At 41.7% G+C, this 19,474-nt stretch overlaps 1 protein-coding gene across 1 annotated transcript in view; it reads left to right on the top strand.

Moving 5' to 3' along the window:
- The window catches only part of TTN (titin), a 405,491-nt gene that overhangs the window by 350,262 nt on the left and 35,755 nt on the right, over positions 1–19,474 (top strand). Inside the window, exons 257-259 of the mRNA XM_085850585.1 lie at positions 710–1,297; positions 1,412–1,714; positions 2,225–19,330. Of these exons, the coding sequence (XP_085706711.1) occupies positions 710–1,297; positions 1,412–1,714; positions 2,225–19,330 (17,997 nt within the window). The remainder of the gene's footprint in view (positions 1–709; positions 1,298–1,411; positions 1,715–2,224; positions 19,331–19,474) is intronic.

Below are 19,474 nucleotides of genomic sequence, written 5' to 3'. Positions count from 1 at the left end.
CTTGTTTCATTTTGTGAAGTAACAAAAATCTGATGGTGGAACAAAGAAAGGGGCATGCCGAAATATATATATATATATATATATATATATATATATATATATATATATATATATATATATATATATATATATACATACATATATATATATATATATATATATATATATATTTATCCCATAACATTTAAGAGTGTATTTGTCAAGCAGTGTCAATTATAGATGAAAACCCCCCTCAAAACAACATTAGAACAGCATTCAAGTTTTGTTCTAAGAAAAGATATAATTATACGGTCCTATGGTGACCAGTCAAGAATGACTTTGCTCAAAAAGAAAACCCAGCAGTTCTTTCAGAGATTATATTAATCTATAGTAATAAAGAAAGGCCCTTTTTTCTTGATTAAATTTTCGGTCATTTGGGTTTGTGATTTCAGATGAGGGATTAAATATGTTTTTGTGGTAAAGTTATAGCATAAACTGAGAATGCATTTGGTAAGTGTGAACTATGAACCATACCTGTGGTTATTGTATTAAAAAATAATGGTTTTTCTTCAAAAGTTTTCAACTCATGATGAACGAAACAAAATTGTGTGATTTTTTTTTTCTCTTCTGCCCATCAATTTTTAATTTTAATATTTTTCACTCATAAGTAACAAGCACCCTCCTTTTGTTTTCCTGGATCAAAATTTAACTCTTCTACTTTACATTACAGAGGCACCAGCAATTGTCATTGATCCAGCTATAAAGGATGGACTTGTTGTAAAGGCTGGAGACACAGTGACCGTGACAGCAATATCTATCACTGGAAAGCCTCCACCTACTTCATCATGGTCTAAGGCTGGAAAGGACTTCAAGCCTTCAGACATTGTCACTATTAACACTACTCCAACGTCTTCTGCTTTGCATGTGAAGTACACAACTCGCAAGGATTCTGGCGAGTACACAATCACAGCAAACAATCCTTTTGGCACAAAGGAAGAACATGTCAAGGTCACTGTATTGGACAGACCTGGACCACCAGGACCGGTTGATTTAAGTAACCTATCAGCTGAGAAGGTAACACTTACATGGACACCACCTTTGGAAGATGGAGGTTCCCCAGTAAAGTCCTATAATATTGAGAAACGGGAAACAAGCCGACTGCTTTGGACTCTGCTGGCCGAAGGCGTGGAAACGTGCAGTCATACGGCAACCAAGCTCATCCAAGGCAATGAATATGTCTTCAAAGTGTCAGCAGTGAATCAGTATGGTGTTGGTGAACCTGTGCAATCAGAGCCTGCAAGGATGGTTAATAGATATGGTAAGTTGCTGTTTAATTGTATTCTGTAAACACGACGTTGTTGGCATAAATCTTTTTTTTTAAGATTTGGAAAGTGCATTGTTTAGAATGTTAACTGTTGAGTATTTCTTTCAGGTCCACCTGGTCCACCAAGCAGACCAGAACCTACCAACATTACGAAGAATAGTGTGGCCATTTCCTGGAAGAGGCCCCTGCATGATGGTGGCAGTGAGATCACAGGGTTTATCGTAGAGCGAAGAGAAAAGAAAGGCATGCGCTGGGTTAGAGCAACAAAGTCTCCCATCACAGACTTGAGATACAAGGCATCCGGTTTGCTTGAAAACAATGAATATGTGTTCCGAGTGACTGCAGAAAACAAAGCTGGCCTTGGGGAGCCCAGTGAACCATCGCTTCCAGTGTCAACAAAAGAACAAGCATGTACGTTATGGGGATAATTAACTTAATACATAGAAATATTTTTAGGAACCAAAACTTGATGATCATGATGCTAGAAAATATTACTGGCAAGAAATCAGGCTTACCACTTTGGGAAATGAGGTGTGGATGACATTCAGTGTTTGTAATATTTCAGACAAAAAGCGTGGTAAACATACTCGTATCAAATCTTCGTTTATTAAATCCATTGTTTTTCTTGTCTGCCAATGCAGTTGGACACATTAGCCTTCACAAAGACTAATATCCTGTTGAACATGCATTGTGTTGAAAACATGGTTGAATTGCTTTGTATAACATATATATTGTATAATAATGAGAAGTTATCAGAATTCAGTTGACATATTTTCTTATACTCGTATGGGAAAAGTATCTTGGTTTTATCATATTATAAAATATGAGTAATTAATTTGCATTTACTTCTCAATTCTATTTTCTTGGCATTCAACTTTGTATTAAAATGAAAAATTGTCTAATTTTTTTTTACATTCACAGTTGTTCCTGGTCCACCGACAAATGCAAGGGTGACTGACACCACCAAGTCCTCGGCGACTCTGACATGGGGGAAGCCTTTGTATGATGGAGGATTGGAGATTACTGGCTATATTGTGGAATACCGCAAGGAGGATGAAGAGAACTGGATAAAGAGCACAACTGGATCAACATTGCGAATCACAGAATTTGTTGTAGCTAATCTCACTACAGCTACCAAATATTTATTCCGCATACGAGCTGTAAATGCAGAAGGTGCAGGTGAACCAGCAGTGATCAAAGATGCAATTGAAATAAAGGAGCGAGAGGAAGCACCTGATCTTGAGTTAGATCCTGAACTCAGGAGAACATTGGTCCTCAGAGCTGGAACAACCATTCGAATTTTCGTTCCAATAAGAGGTCGTCCACCACCAGAAGTCACTTGGCTCAAGGGTGATGTACACCTAAAGGGTCGAGCAAATATTGAAACTACAGAGTCCTACACACTACTTATTGTCCCTGAATGTAACAGATCAGACAGTGGAAAATACACCATCAGTATAGAAAATATTGCTGGAAAGAAATCAGGCTTTGTTAATGTCAGGGTTTTGGATTCACCAGGTCCTCCAGTTAACCTCAAGGCAAGAGATGTGACAAAAGACAGTATCACCCTTCAGTGGGATGCACCACTCATTGATGGGGGCTCTCCAGTGACCAATTATATTGTTGAGAAGCGGGAGGCAACCCGTAAGGCATATGCAACAATCACAACCAACTGTCAAAAGAACTCTCTGAAAATTACTAGCTTAGCAGAGGGATCTGAGTACTTTTTTAGGGTATTTGCTGAAAATGAATTTGGTATTGGAGAGCCAGCAGAAACCCCAGAGCCAATCAAGGCATCGGAAGCACCGTCTCCACCAGAGCGTTTGAATGTGACAGATGTTACAAATTCTACAGTTTCTTTGGCCTGGCCAAAACCAGAATTTGACGGTGGCTCTAAAATCACTGGTTATATCTTAGAAGCTCAAAAGAAAGATTCTGATAAGTGGATAAATGTTGGCAGCTCAAAGACCCTTGAATTCATTGTGAAGCACCTAACTAAAAATGAAGAGTATACTTTCCGTGTGATGGCTACCAATAGTGTGGGTGTTAGTGATCCTCGTGAGGGAAAGCCTGTTGTTGTTAGAGAGCAAACATCACGACCTGACCTTGACTTGCGTGACATTTATCAAAAGATGGTCATTGCTAAAGCTGGGGAGAATATAAAAGTTGAAATCCCTGTCAGTGGACGTCCAAAGCCAGCTGTGACATGGTATAGAGGAAAAGAACCTTTACGGCAAACCCCACGGATGAATATTGATACAATCGCATCAGCAACAATTTTGAAAATTTCTGAATGTGTCAGGAATGATGCAGGTGTCTATGACATATTGGCAAAAAATTCTATTGGGGAAGCTACTGCTTCTTTGACAGTCGTGGTTCATGACATACCAGATCAATGCAAAGGTCCTCTTAAATTTGATGAAATCTCAGCTCACCATATCATCATATCCTGGGAACCACCAGAATATGATGGTGGTGTACCAATTACCAATTACATCCTGGAAATGCGTGAGACTGACAGCACTAATTGGGTTGAGATTGCATCAGCAGTCATCAGAACCACTTTCAAAGCAACACGCTTAACAACTGGCACTGAGTATCAATTCAGAGTTAAAGCTCAGAACAGGTATGGTGTTGGTCCCGTCCTCCAATCAGATGGAGTTATAGCAAACTTCCCATTCAAGGTACCTGGACCACCAGGAACTCCTAATGTAATTTCTGCAAACAAGGAAGCTATTACTGTCACTTGGCATGAGCCTGTTTCTGATGGAGGAAGCCGCATTCTCGGATATCATGTGGAAAGAAAAGAACGCAATAGCATTATCTGGCAGAAGGTCAACAAGAGCTTAGTTGTTGGTACCACATACAAGTCAACTGGCTTGACAGAAGGCATTGCATATGAATTCCGTGTATCCGCAGAAAATGCAGCAGGCAAAGGAAAACCAAGCAAATCTTGTGAGCCAATTTTTGCCTTAGACCAAATTGACCCTCCAGGGAAACCAATTGTTGTACATTACAACAGGCATTCTGTGATGCTGCAATGGACTAAACCAGAATATGACGGAGGAAGCAAAATTATAGGATACACCGTTGAGAAAAAAGATCTACCTAATGGTCGATGGTCAAAGGTTAACTTTAGTAACATATTAGAAACTGCATTCAGTGTCACAGGGCTGAATGAAGGACAAGAGTATGAGTTCAGGGTAATGGCTCATAATGCGGCAGGATCTATCAGCAATCCTTCTGAACCATCTGATGCAATGACTTGCTGTGATGACGTTGAAGAGCCAAGAATACTCGTGGATGCGAAATTCAGAGATGCAATTGTCCTCAAGGCTGGGGAGATTTTTAAACTCGATGCTGATGTAACTGGTCGTCCATCTCCAACAATGTCTTGGACAAAATATGACAAAGAACTGGAAGAAAGTGCAAGGCTTGAAGTACGCAAAACAGAATTCTACACTGTTATCTTAAACAAAGACTCAATTCGGCCTGATGGAGGGTTATACATTTTGACTGCAACTAACCCTGGTGGCACAGCAAAACATACTTTTAACGTCAAAGTTTTGGACAGGCCTGGGCCACCAGAGGGTCCAGTAATTATAACAGATGTTGCTGAGGACAAATGTGTGATAGAGTGGCATCCACCGCTTTGTGATGGAGGAGCAGCCATTGATCATTACGTCATTGAGAAGCGTGAAACAAGTCGCTTGGCATGGACCCATGTTGCATCTGACGTACAACTAACAAAACACAAGGCACTTAAACTACTAAAAGAAAACGAGTACATCTTCCGCATCATGGCTGTGAACAAATATGGTGTTGGTGAACCGCTTGAGTCTCAGCCTGTAATTGCAGTCAATCCTTATGGACCTCCAAGTCCACCCTTAGAACCACATGTTACAACTGTAATGAAAGATAGTATGATTGTATGCTGGAGCCGACCAGAATCAGATGGTGGAAGTGAAATCACTGGCTACATTGTGGAGCGTCGTGACAGGAATGGCATCCGCTGGATAAAATCAAGACGAATAGCCAAAGATCTACGCCACAAAGTTTCGAACTTAACAGAAAACCATGAATATGAGTTCAGAATCACTGCAGAAAATGCAGCTGGGCTCAGTAAACCCAGTGAGTGCAGTACATTCTATAAAGCTTGTGATGCTGTCTTCAAACCAGGTCCTCCAAGTAACCCACGTGTAACAGATACAACTCGATCTTCGATATCCGTTGCATGGAACAAGCCAATATATGATGGAGGTGCAGAAATTACTGGTTACAATGTAGAAATCAGTCATAAAGATGAAGATCAGTGGAAATCTGTGACCCCAGTAAAGGGTGTGCTGGCTCAAGTTTTCACCATCACTGACTTGAAGGAGAATGATGAATACAAGGTAAGGATTGCTGCCATAAACAGTGAGGGTACCGGAGAGCCTGCTTTGATTCCTGGCATTATTAAAGCAGAGGATCGTATGCTCCCACCTGAAATTGATCTGAGTGCTGACCTTCGTAAAATAGTGACACTCAGAGCTTCCTGTACTCTTAGACTTTTTGTTCCCATCAAAGGAAGACCAGTTCCAGAAGTGAAATGGGCAAGAGAAGATGGTCAAGCCATGGAACGCACAACGATTGACAATACAGATTCTTATACAATGCTTGTCATTGAAAATGTCAATCGGTTTGATGCTGGTAAATATTTTCTAACACTGGAGAACAGCTCTGGAAGTAAATCTGCATTTGTAGTTGTCAGGGTTCTAGACACACCCGGTCCTTCACAAAACCTTCATGTAAAAGAGGTCACAAAAGACTCTGTGACAGTTGCTTGGGAGCTACCATTAGTTGATGGAGGTGCGAAGATCAAAAACTACATTGTTGAGAAGAGAGAATCCACAAGAAAGGCCTACGCCACTGTTAATGCCAACTGTCACAAAACAACTTGGAAAACTGACAACTTGCAAGAAGGTTCCAATTACTACTTCCGTGTTTTAGCTGAAAATGAGTATGGCATTGGCTTACCAGTAGAAACACTAGATGCAGTAAAAGCATCTGAGAGACCAATGCCTCCTGGTAAAATCACAGTGAATGATGTGACCAAAAGCAGTGTGTCAATGGAATGGGAGAAACCTGAGCATGATGGTGGAAGCCGAATCACTGGATACATTGTGGAAATGCAAAGTAAAGGCAGTGATAAATGGACAACTTGTGCCACAACAAAGACAGCTGAGGCCAAAATTATTGGGTTAACCCATGGTGAGGAGTACCTGTTCCGAATCTCTGCCAAAAATGAGAAAGGAGTAAGTGATCCACGTAACTTGGGAGTTCCAGTTTTGGCCAAAGACATCTTGATTGCTCCCACATTGAAACTACTTTTCACAACCTACAGTGTCATTGCAGGAGAAGATCTCAAAATTGAGGTTCCTTTTGTTGCACGGCCAAAACCAATTATTACATGGATGAAAGGCAAAACGACACTTAAGGAAACCACACGTGTAAATGTGGATAACACAGCTGACCGCTCTATTTTGCTTATAAAAGAGGCATCAAGGGAAGATGTAGGTCAGTATACAATCAAACTAACCAATGCTGCTGGTGAAATTTCCCAACCAATTCAGATAATTGTGTTGGACAAACCAGGGCCACCAGTTGGACCTGTCAAATTTGATAACATCACTGCTGACAGCATGAACATGTCTTGGGAGCCACCTGAGTACGACGGTGGCTGCCATATCAGCAATTACATTGTGGAGAAAAGAGATACTTCAACCACAATATGGCAGAATGTTTCAAGCACTATTGCTCGGACTACAATGAAAAGTGGACATCTGAAGAAAGGCTCAGAGTACCAGTACCGCATTGCTGCTGAAAATAGATATGGCAAGAGTGTCTTCCTAAACTCAGATCCTGTGGTGGCACAATACCCATACAAAGAGCCAGGGCCTCCAGGGACCCCAATTGTAACTTTTGCTTCAAAGGATAGCATGATGGTTGAGTGGAATGAACCAGTGAATGATGGTGGCAGTAAAGTGCTGGGTTACCATATTGAGCGCAAGGAGAAGAACAGTATTTTGTGGACCAAGTTGAACAAGACATTGATTCCAGAATGCCATTTCAAGACCACTGGGCTTGATGAATGCATTGAGTATGAATTTAGAGTTTATGCTGAGAATATTGTGGGCATTGGTAAACCAAGCAAGACATCTGAATTGTACTTTGCACGTGACCAATGTGATCCACCAGGTAGGCCGGAGCCAGTGGTCGTCACCAGGAATTCAGTAACCTTGCAGTGGGCGAAGCCACCTTATGATGGAGGAAGTAGAATTGTTAGCTATGTGGTTGAAAAGAAAGACCTACCAGAAGGAAGATGGATGAAAGCCAGCTTCGTTAACATTATTGAGAGGCAATTTACAGTCGCTGGATTAACAGAGGACACAAGGTATGAGTTCAGAGTTATTGCACATAATGCCGCTGGAGCGATAAGTGAACCATCTGAAAGCACTGGACCTATAATGGCACGTGATGAAGTTGAACCTCCAAGCGCTTCCATGGATCCAAAGTACAAAGAAACAATTATTGTTACTGCTGGTGAGACATTTAAGATTGAAGCTGATGTACATGGTAAACCAATACCATCAAAACAGTGGATCAAGCAAGACAAAGAGCTGGAAAATACAGCTCGAATAGATATCAAAAGCACAGATTTCAACACAGTATTGACTGTCAAGGATGCTCTTCGCAGTGATGGTGGACAATATATTCTCCTGCTCAAGAATGTTGCTGGTAAAAAATCTATCACGGTGAATGTAAAGGTTCTAGACAGACCTGGACCACCTCAAGGACCAGTATCAATCACTGGGGTCACAGTTGAAAAGTGCACCCTGGCTTGGAACCCACCAAAGCATGATGGTGGCAGCGATATTTTGCATTATATCGTGGAGAAGCGGGAAACCAGTAGACTTGTCTGGACTCTAGTCCAGACGGAGGTCCAGATACTAAGTTGCAAGGTGACAAAGCTGCTTGAGGGTAATGAATATATCTTCCGCATAATGGCAGTCAACAAGTATGGCATTGGTGAACCTCTTGAGTCTGATGCAATTGTTGCAAAAAATCCATTTGTTGTTCCAAGCCAACCAAAGGCACCCGAAGTCACAACAATTACCCGTGATTCAATGATTGTTGTATGGGGAAGGCCTGACAGTGATGGTGGGAGCGAAATTACTGGCTATATCCTTGAAAAGCATGATAAAGAGAGTCCTCGGTGGATTAGGTGCATCAAGCGTCCAATAGCAGAGCTTCGTTACCGCGTCACAAATCTTCAGGAAAATCATGACTATGAATTTAGGGTCACAGCGGAAAATGCAGCTGGTTTGGGAGAAACAAGTTTGCCATCTATTATGTACCGGGCTAATGATCCAGTGTACAAGCCAGGCCCACCAAGCAATGCAAAAGTCATCAGCACCAGTCGATCCTCCGTCACAATTGGCTGGACGAAACCAATTTATGATGGAGGTTGTGAAATAGAAGGCTACATTGTAGAACAAAAAGAAGTTGGAACAGATGATTGGACTACGTGCGCACCCCACACTGGAATAAAAGAGACGCTACTGGAGGTGTCAAAGTTGGTGGAAAGGAAAGAATATGATTTCCGTGTGTTTGCCATCAACAAAGTCGGTGTTGGTGAGCACACAAATGTTCCAGGACCAGTTTTGATTGAAGACAAGTTGCAAGCTCCAGATCTTGACCTTGATGCAGATCTGAGAAAATTAATCACACTTCGTGCTGGAACCACTTTGAGAATATTCATTCCTTTCCATGGTAATCCAACACCTGAGGTGAAATGGACCAAGGCTGACAGGGAGATTCGAGAGACCGCTCAAATTGATACCACAAGCAGCTACACATTACTTGTCATTGATAATGTGAATAGGTTTGACACTGGAAAATATATGCTGACAGTTGAAAATGCAGCTGGATCCAAATCAGCTTTTGTTTCAGTCAGAGTTCTTGACACCCCGAGTGCACCAGAGAATCTAAGAATAAGAGATGTCACAAAGGATTCCATTAGTTTGTCTTGGGAGCCTCCAGAAATTGATGGAGGAGCAAAAGTTAAAAATTACATCATTGAAAAGCGAGAAGCAACCAGAAAAGCTTACTCTGCCGTGGAAACCAATTGCCACAAAACCAATTTTAAAATAGAGCCGTTACAGGAAGGTTGCAATTATTTCTTCAGAGTTTCTGCAGAAAATGAATTTGGAATTGGCTTGCCTTCACGGACCCCTGATTCCATCAAAGCATCTGAGGTTCCTCAACCCCCTGGAAAAATAACAGTCTTGGATGTCACGAGAAACAGCACTTCCCTGTCATGGCTAAAACCAGAGCATGATGGAGGCAGCAAAATCACTGGCTATATTGTAGAAATGCAGGCCAAAGGTACAGATAAGTGGGCTGTATGTGCAACAGTAAAGGTACTTCAAGCAATGATAGAAAGTTTAGTCCAGGGTGAAGAATACCGTTTCCGTATCTGTGCACTCAATGAAAAAGGACGTAGTGATCCAAGGAATCTGGCTGCTCCAGTCGTAGCCAAAGACCTTGTAATTCAGCCTGAAATCAGCTCAGCATTCAGTACCTATAGCATTTTGGCTGGAAAAACCTTGAACGTAGAGTTTGTGGTTTCAGGTAGACCGAAACCAGCATTGACATGGACAAGGGATGAACAGCCAATGAAGGAAACAACACGTGTTCATGTTGCTGAAGTTGATAATCTCACTGTGCTTTCCATATCCAAGGCACAGAAGGAAGATGCAGGGATGTATACAGTGAATGCTTCCAATATCCTTGGTCAGAAATCATTAACAGTTGAGATTCTTACCTTGGACAAATCAGATCCACCAACTGGTCCAATTAGATTTGATGATGTCAGTGCTGAATCAATGACGATTTCTTGGCTACCTCCAAAATACACTGGCGGTTGTCAGATAACCAATTATGTTGTCGAGAAACGAGATACGACCACTACTTCATGGGATACTGTATCAGCAACAGTTGCTAGAACAACACTCAAAATCGCAAAATTACATATGGGTACAGAATACCAGTTCAGGGTTATTGCAGAAAATCGTTATGGTCGAAGTTTTGCACTTGATTCTGAGATGGTTGTAGCTCGGTACCCTTTCAAGGAACCTGGACAACCTGGGACACCATTTGCCACCGTAATTACCAAGGATACCATGGTTGTGAACTGGCATGAACCAGTGAGTGATGGTGGAAGCAAAGTCTTAGGCTACCACCTTGAATGCAAAGAAAAGAACAGCATTTTGTGGACAAAGTTGAACAGGATGTTGATTCTTGACACAAAATTCAAGAGCACTGGTTTGGATGAGGGCCTGCAGTATGAATACCGTGTATATGCAGAAAATATTGTGGGCATTGGCAAAGCCAGCAAAATATCAGAGCTGTACGTAGCAAGAGATGCTTGTGATCCTCCAGGACAGCCCGAAGTTATTCTAGTTACCAGAAATTCGGTATCCTTGAAGTGGAAAAAACCAGAGTATGATGGTGGCAGCAAAATAACTGGCTATGTCATCGAAAAACGAGACCTGCCAGAAGGTCGGTGGATGAAATCAAGTTTCACGAACATCACAGACACCAATTTCACTGTTACAGGCCTCACTGAAGATCAACGATATGAATTCAGAGTGATTGCCCGTAATGCTGCTGGGGGAGTGAGTAAACCATCAGACAGTACTGGTCCCATTCTTGCCAAGGATGAGGTTGAACTTCCAAGATTTTCTTTGGATCCAAAATACAAGGAAACCATTGTTGTTAATGCTGGGGAATGTTTCAGGTTGGAAGTAGATGTGCATGGTAAACCACAACCAACTTTGCAGTGGTTTAAAGATGATCAGGAAGTTTCAGATTCAGCCAGACTCGAGGTGAGAAACACTGACTTCAAAGCCATGATCATTGTCAAAGATGCTATCAGAGTTGATGGTGGACATTTTGTTTTGCAAGCCACAAATGTGGCTGGAACAAAAACATGTCCAATTAAAGTGAAGGTCCTAGACAAACCAGGACCTCCAGTGGGACCTGTAGTGATAACAGGAGTCACTGCAGATAAATGTTCTTTGGCTTGGAATCCACCTTCTGAAGATGGAGGAAGTAGCATTGACCATTATGTTGTTGAAAAGAGGGAAACCAGCCGGTTGGCTTGGACCATAGTTTCCTCGGAGGTTGTTGCTACGTTGATTAAAGTGACAAAACTGCTTGAAGGCAATGAGTATGTCTTCCGTGTCATGGCTGTGAACAAATATGGTGTGGGAGATCCTCTTGAATCGAATGCAGTTGTTATTAAGAATCCTTATTTGCCTCCTGGTCCACCTCAGACACCAGAGGTGACCAATATTATGAAAGATTCCATGACGGTCTGCTGGGAGAGGCCAGACAATGATGGTGGAAGTGAAATAGATAATTATATCATTGAAAAACGAGACAAGCAAGGCGTTCGATGGACGAAGTGCAACAAGCGCAGGATCACTGACCACCGTTTCCGAGTGACTGGACTTATTGAGGACCATGAGTATGAATTCAGGGTGTCAGCTGAAAATATTGCAGGTGTTGGAGAACCAAGTCAGTGCTCCATTTTCTATAGGGCTTGTGAACCAGTCTTTAAGCCAGGTGTTCCAATAAATGCACATGTGGTTGATACAACACGATCTTCTGTTACATTGGTCTGGGGAAAGCCTGTGTACGATGGCGGAAGTGAAATACAAGGTTACATTGTAGAATATTGCAAAGCTGAAGAAGAGGAATGGATAATGTACACTCCTCCAACCGGTCTACTTGTAAATCATCTTGAAATTGATAAGTTAATGGAGCACCAAGAATACAAAGTTCATGTGTGTGCAATCAACAAGGCAGGTGTTGGTGAGCCTGCCACGGTACCAGGTGTTGTGAAGCCTGAGGAAAAGTTGGAAGCTCCAGAAATTGATCTTGATGCTGAACTCAGGAAAGGCATCACTGTTAAGGCTGGCAGTGTCATACATTTTCATATTCCTTTCAGAGCACGACCAACCCCAGAAATCAAGTGGCTTAAAGATGAGTGCGTGCTATCAGAAAGAGTCCAAGTTGAGAAAGCGGCTAACTACACAAATGTTTCCATTGATAGCTCTGACAGATATGATGCTGGAAAGTACATGCTACACCTTGAAAACAGTGCAGGCAAAAAGTCTGCATTTGTGATAGTCAAAGTCTTGGACTCACCAGGTCCTCCTGTGAACCTACACTTTAAAAATGTCACCAAAGATTCGGTCGTTCTATCATGGGAGTCTCCACTCATTGATGGTGGTAGCAGGATTAAAAACTATGTGATTGACAAGCGCGAATCCACTCGAAAGGCTTTTGCAAATGTAACGACCCAGTGCAACAAAAATACTTTCTGTGTTGAGAATCTGCAAGAAGGAGGTATATACTACTTTAGAGTCATGGCAGAGAACGAATATGGCATCGGTGTTCCAGCCCACACAGTTGATTCTGTGAAAGCATCAGAAGTTCCACTGCCACCAGGAAAAGTAATTGTGACAGATGTTTCACGGAAAACGGTCTCTCTGAGCTGGGAGAAACCTGAACATGATGGCGGAAGCAGAATTACAGGCTACATTGTGGAGATGCAAGCCAAGGCGAGTGACCAGTGGACAACAGTTGCAACCTCAAAAACAACAGATGCCATTATAACGAATCTTACTCAAGGGGAGGAATACCACTTCCAAGTAATTGCCTGTAATGAAAAGGGTAAAAGCTATCCCAGGAAACTTGGAGTTCCAGTTGTTGCAAAGGATTTGATGCTCCTACCAGACATGAAGCTATTGTTCAACACGTACAGTGTGTTAGCCGGACATGACTTAACAATAGACATATTGACATTTGGAAGACCCAAACCAGCTGTTACATGGAAAAAAGGAGGGCAATTGCTCAAGCAAACAACAAGACTAAATGTTGAGGAAAAAGAATCCTCAATCAGCCTAGCAATTAAAGATAGCATGAAGGATGATGCAGGAAAATATGAAGTTACTCTTTCCAATAATATTGGCTCAAAAACTGAAACAATTGATGTAATTGTTCTGGACAAACCGGGTCCACCAGCAGGACCTGTTAGATTTGATGATATTAGCAACGATTATGTAACTTTCAGCTGGGATGTACCAGAATATACTGGTGGTTGCCAAATTAGTAACTACATTGTGGAAAAACGTGATACTACTTCAACCTCATGGCAGATAGTTTCAGCCACTGTAGCACGAACGACCATTAAAGTAGCAAGGCTCAAGACTGGGGCTGAATACCAGTTCAGAATATTTGCAGAAAACAGATATGGCAAGAGCATACATTTAGACTCTGCTCCTGTCATTGTACAATACCAATTTAAAGAACCTGGACCTCCAGGTACACCTTTTGTTACAACTGTAACCAAAGAAAGCATGGTTGTTGAGTGGAACATACCAGTCAGTGATGGAGGCAGCAAAGTTTTGGGTTATAATCTTGAACGTAAAGAAAAGAACAGCATCCTGTGGACCAAGTTGAACAACATTTTAATTTCAGGAATAAAGTACAAGACCACAGGCCTTGACATTGGTGTTGAATATGAGTTCCGTGTCTTCGCTCTGAATATTGTGGGCATTGGAAAACCTAGCAAAACATCAGCCTTGTACGTGGCTCGTGATCCCTGTGATCCACCAGGTCGACCTGAGGCAATCATTATAACAAGAAATTCTGTCTCACTGCAGTGGACTAAACCAGTGTATGATGGAGGAAGTAAGATCACCGGTTACATTGTAGAAAAACGAGAACTTCCTGAAGGGCGCTGGATGAAGGCCAGTTTTACCAATGTCATTGAAACAGAGTTCACTGTCTCTGGATTAACAGAAGGCACTCGTTACGAATACAGAATAATTGCAAGGAATGCTGCAGGTAGTATTAGTGAGCCTTCAGAAAGCACAGGTCCAATTACTGCCACAGATGAAGTTGAAGCACCAAGAATATCAATGGATCCAAAATTCAAAGAGATGGTTGTGGTAAATGCTGGAAGCACTATCGTGGTTGATGCTGATGTTCATGGCAAACCATTGCCTGAAATAAAATGGTTTAAAGGCAGCAATGAACTTGAAGGAAACACTGCAAGAATGGAAATCAGAAAAGCAATGCAAAGCACAACACTAACCATTAAAGATTTAATCCGGACTGATAGTGGACACTATGTTCTTGAGGCAAGCAATGTTGGTGGGAAAAAGTCATTGTCTGTTAACATCAAAATACTGGATCGTCCAGGACCTCCTCAAGGACCATTAGCCATTTCTGGTGTGACAGCTGATAAGTGCTACCTAAATTGGAATCCTCCTCTTGAAGATGGTGGAGCGAGCATTGATCATTATGTTGTTGAGAAGCGAGAAACCAGTCGGTTGTCCTGGACCCAAGTGTCATCTGATGTTGTCACATGCAGCTTGAAAGTCACCAAAATCCTTTCAGGTAATGAGTATATTTTCCGTGTCATGGCTGTTAACAAATATGGAATTGGAGATCCATTGGACTCAGAACCTGTGGTTGCATGCAATCCTTTCACTGTGCCTGGACCTCCTCAAACACCTGATGTCACAACAATTACTAAAGACTCTATGATTGTTGTGTGGGGCCGACCAGAAAATGATGGAGGAGCTGAAATTGAAGGCTACATTTTGGAGAAAAGAGCTAAAGATGGAATGCGTTGGACAAAGTGTAACAAGAAGAGGCTAAATGACCTTCGCTTCAGAGTGGTCGCCCTAAATGAGGGTCAATACTATGAATTCCGTGTCTCTGCTGAAAATTCAGCTGGTGTGGGAAAAGAGAGCCAGCCATCAATCTTCTTTCAAGCTTGTGATGCAATCTTTCAACCTGGACCACCCATCCACCCTAAAGTTCAGGATACAACCTCCTCTTCTGCATCACTAAGTTGGAGCAAACCAATTTACAATGGAGGAGCTGAAATCGTTGGATATGTTGTGGAGACACAGGAAGTAAATAGTGATGAATGGGTGATTAAAACTCCACCCTCTGGACAAAAGACAACACAAATGACAGTGGTTGATCTTAAACAGAATTGTGAGTACAAGTTCCGCATTAGTGCTATGAACTCAGCTGGTGTAGGTGAAGCAGCTGTTATTCCTGATGCTGTGCTCATCACTGAAAGGGTGGAAGCTCCAGAAATTGAGCTTGATGCAGATCTTCGGAAAGTGGTATCTATTTTTTCAGGAACAACGTTGCGTTTATTTGTCACTATCAAGGGTCGGCCAGAACCAGAAGTGAAATGGGAGAAAGAAGAAGGATCAATTAGTAGCACAGCAGTGATTGATACAACTAGTTCCTACTCCATGATTGTTATTGACAATGTTAACCGCTTTGATAGTGGAAAATACTTCATTCATCTTGAGAACAACAGTGGAAAGAAGTCTGCATTTATAAATGTCAGAGTTTTGGATTCTCCGAGTGCACCACTTAATCTCACAATAAAAGAAGTTGGTAAGAACTTTGCAATCTTGTCATGGGAGCCTCCTCAAATTGATGGTGGAGCTAAAATTACAGCTTATGTCGTGGAAAAGCGAGAATCTACCAGGAAGGCTTATACAACAGTAACTAACAATTGTCACAAGCACACATTCAGAGTCGATAATCTTCTAGAGGGTTGCTACTACATTTTCCGAGTACTTGCAATGAATGAATATGGAGTTGGTTTGCCAACCGAGACTGAACAGCCCATCAGAGCAGCAGAAGTACCATCACCTCCAGGAAAAGTTACAGTTGTAGATGTGACGCGGAGCACGACCACATTATCTTGGCAAAAACCAGAAAGTGATGGTGGAAGCAAGATAACAAGCTACATTGTTGAGATGCAAACAAAGGGCAGCAGCAAGTGGTCTGTTTGTGCAACAGTAAAAATGCTTGATGCTACGATTCAAGGCTTGATAAGTGGAGAAGAATACATTTTCAGAGTTGTGGCAGTAAATGAAGTCGGTAGAAGTGAGCCAATACAATTAGGTGTTCCCATCATCGCAAAGGATATTGAGATTAAACCAACAGTTGACTTGGCATTCAATACATTCAGTGTAATAGCTGGTGAAGACCTCATTATTGACTTGCCATGTCATGGGAGACCTCATCCAGATATAATGTGGAAAAAGGAAGGGCAACCCCTAAAGGAGACTACACGTGTGAATGTTCATTCATCCAAGTCGTCAACAAAACTCACAATTAAAGAGGCTTCCAAGGATGACGTTGGGAAATATGAACTTATTGTATCCAACAATAATGGAACCAAAACCTATCATATTAGTATAATTGTGCTTGACAAACCTAGCCCTCCAAACAATGTTCGTATTGAAGATGTAAGTGCTGAAAGTGTTACACTATCGTGGGATGTTCCTGATTATGATGGTGGTTGTCAAATCAACAATTATATTGTGGAAAAGAGAGAAACATCAACAACCATTTGGACTCTTGTTTCGGCAACAGTAGCGAGAACATCTATCAAAGTTCTACGGTTAGTTACAGGCTCCGAGTACCAATTCCGCATTTATGCTGAAAATCGCTACGGCAAAAGCCATCATGCAGAATCACCTATGGTAGTGGTTGAATTCCCATTCAAGTCTCCTGGTCCTCCAGGAACACCAAAGGTTTTTGCCACATCTAAGGATCATATGATTGTAGAGTGGCAGCCACCAGTAAATGACGGTGGAAGCAAAGTCCTGGGATACCATCTGGAGTACAAAGAGAAAAACAGTATAATATGGATGAAAGCCAACAAAATGACAATCACTGACTCAAAAATGAAAGTAATTGGTTTGGAACTTGGCTTGTTCTATGAATACCGAGTTTATGCACAAAATATTGCTGGAATTGGCAAATGCAGCAAAGTCTCTGAACCTGTAGCTGCCAGAGATCCTTGCGACCCACCTGGTCAACCTGAAGTCAAGAACATTACCCGAAACTCCGTGTCCTTGGCATGGAAGAAGCCCGAATATGATGGAGGTGCTAAGATCACGGGCTACATAGTTGAACAACGAGAGCTTCCTGAAGGACGTTGGCTGAAATGCAACTTCACAAATATCCTGGAAACTTCATATGATGTGACAGGTTTGACAGAAGACCTGAGATATGAGTTCAGAGTGATAGCAAGAAATGCAGCTGACCAATATAGTGAACCATCTGAGTCAACTGGTCCAATCACCATCAAGGATGATATTGAAGTGCCAAGAATCATGATGGATATCAAATATAAAGATATTGTTGTAGTGAAAGCAGGAGACGTATTAAAAATTGCTGCCGACTTTTCCGGTCGACCATATCCCGTCGTTTCCTGGACAAAAGATGGAAGGAACATTGAAGAGTTGTCCAGGATTGAAGTGCACACAGTTGATAATAGCACAACTGTTACTGTTAAGGATTCCATCAGGAGGGACAGTGGACAGTATGTTCTCACTCTTCATAATGTTGCCGGCTCACGTTCCGCCACTTTCAACTGCAAAGTATTGGATAGACCAGCTCCTCCTGCAGGACCAATTGCTATTTCTAAAGTTACATCAGAGAAGATCACACTTTCCTGGGGTTGCCCGATAGAAAATGGAGGTGCAGAGATTGATCACTATGTTGTAGAAAAACGAGAAACGAGCCGTCTCTCATGGACACAAGTATATTCCGACTTACCAGTCACTCAGTGTAAAGTTACAAAAATAATCAAAGGCAATGAGTATATTTTCAGGGTTATGGGTGTGAACAAGTATGGTGTTGGAGAGCCACTAGAGAGTGAACCTGTGAAAGCAGTTGATCCATACACTTTACCCAAACCTCCAAAAAATGTTGAGATCATTAATATTACAAAAGAATCGATGGTTTTATGTTGGGAGCGGCCAGAGGATGATGGAGGCAGTGAAATTTCAGGATACATTATTGAGAGGAAAGAGAAGAATGGCACACGCTGGGTCCGTGTGAACAAGAAACCTGTTTATGATTTTAGGACCAAGGCTTCAGGACTCCATGAAGGCATGGAGTATGAATTCCGTGTCAGTGCAGAAAATGCTGCTGGTGTTGGCCCTGCCAGCGATGCTTCCCCACTTACATGTGCTGAAGACCCTGTCTTTATTTCGGCTCCACCATCAAAGCCAAAAATATGCGATTCCACTAAGAGTAGCATTGTTATCTCATGGAAGAAACCCCTCTTTGATGGTGGTTCCTCAATAACTGGGTACATTGTTGAATACAAAGAGAAAGTAGATACCGAATGGACCACAGCAATACAAAACTTCCTAGGAAATGAGTTTACGGTGAAAAACCTTGTGCACATGATGGAATATCAGTTTAGAATCATAGCTATAAACAAAATGGGACAAAGTGATCCTAGTGAAGCTTCTGATGTTGTTGCAGCTAAAGAAAGAGAGGAAGAACCATCAATTGAATTAGACAATGAAATGCGTAAAGCAGTAGTTGTTCGAGCTGGAAGCTCTTTCAAGCTTCAAATGTCATTTAAAGGAAGACCAACACCTCAAATTACTTGGAGCAAGCCTGATTCAGACCTCATTCTCAGGGCTTCTATTGAAAATACCAGCAAATCTAGTGTTTTGTCTGTAGAAAAGTGTAAAAGGAGTGATTCTGGAAAATATACTGTGACCTTACAGAATCCAATTGGATCAGCTTCTGTAACACTGACAGTTAAAGTCTTAGACACTCCAGGACAACCTGGGGAAATAACTATAGCAGATGTGACAAATGAATCTGCAGTCTTGACTTGGGACATTCCAGAGAATGATGGTGGTTCTTCTGTCAAAAACTATCACATTGAGAAAAGAGAAGCCACCAAGAAAGCATGGGTGTCAGTGACATCGAACTGCCAACGTTTGACTTACAAGATCAAGGGCTTGCAAGAAGGAGCCCTTTACCATTTCCGTGTCATGGGAGAAAATGAGTTTGGAATTGGTGTACCTGTGGAGAGTAAAGAGCCGGTCAGAGCAACAAGTAAGTATTTCAGAATTTTTCTTCTTGAAACGAAGCATTTTGTTGCTTCATTTTTATTTACAGTTTAATTGTGAAGTTAATATGATCTTTGTTAAAATAATCTCTTTTGTCAGGTAGTTGGTTATTCCTTGATAATCTTCTTTC

Source organism: Eptatretus burgeri, chromosome 2, assembly GCF_056783735.1.
Source record: "Eptatretus burgeri isolate ZD-2024b chromosome 2, Ebu_testis_v1, whole genome shotgun sequence".
Classification (NCBI taxonomy): Eukaryota; Metazoa; Chordata; class Myxini; order Myxiniformes; family Myxinidae; genus Eptatretus; species Eptatretus burgeri.
The sequence above is the reverse complement of the archived record's forward strand: the minus strand, read 5'-3'. Positions and strand labels throughout refer to the sequence as shown.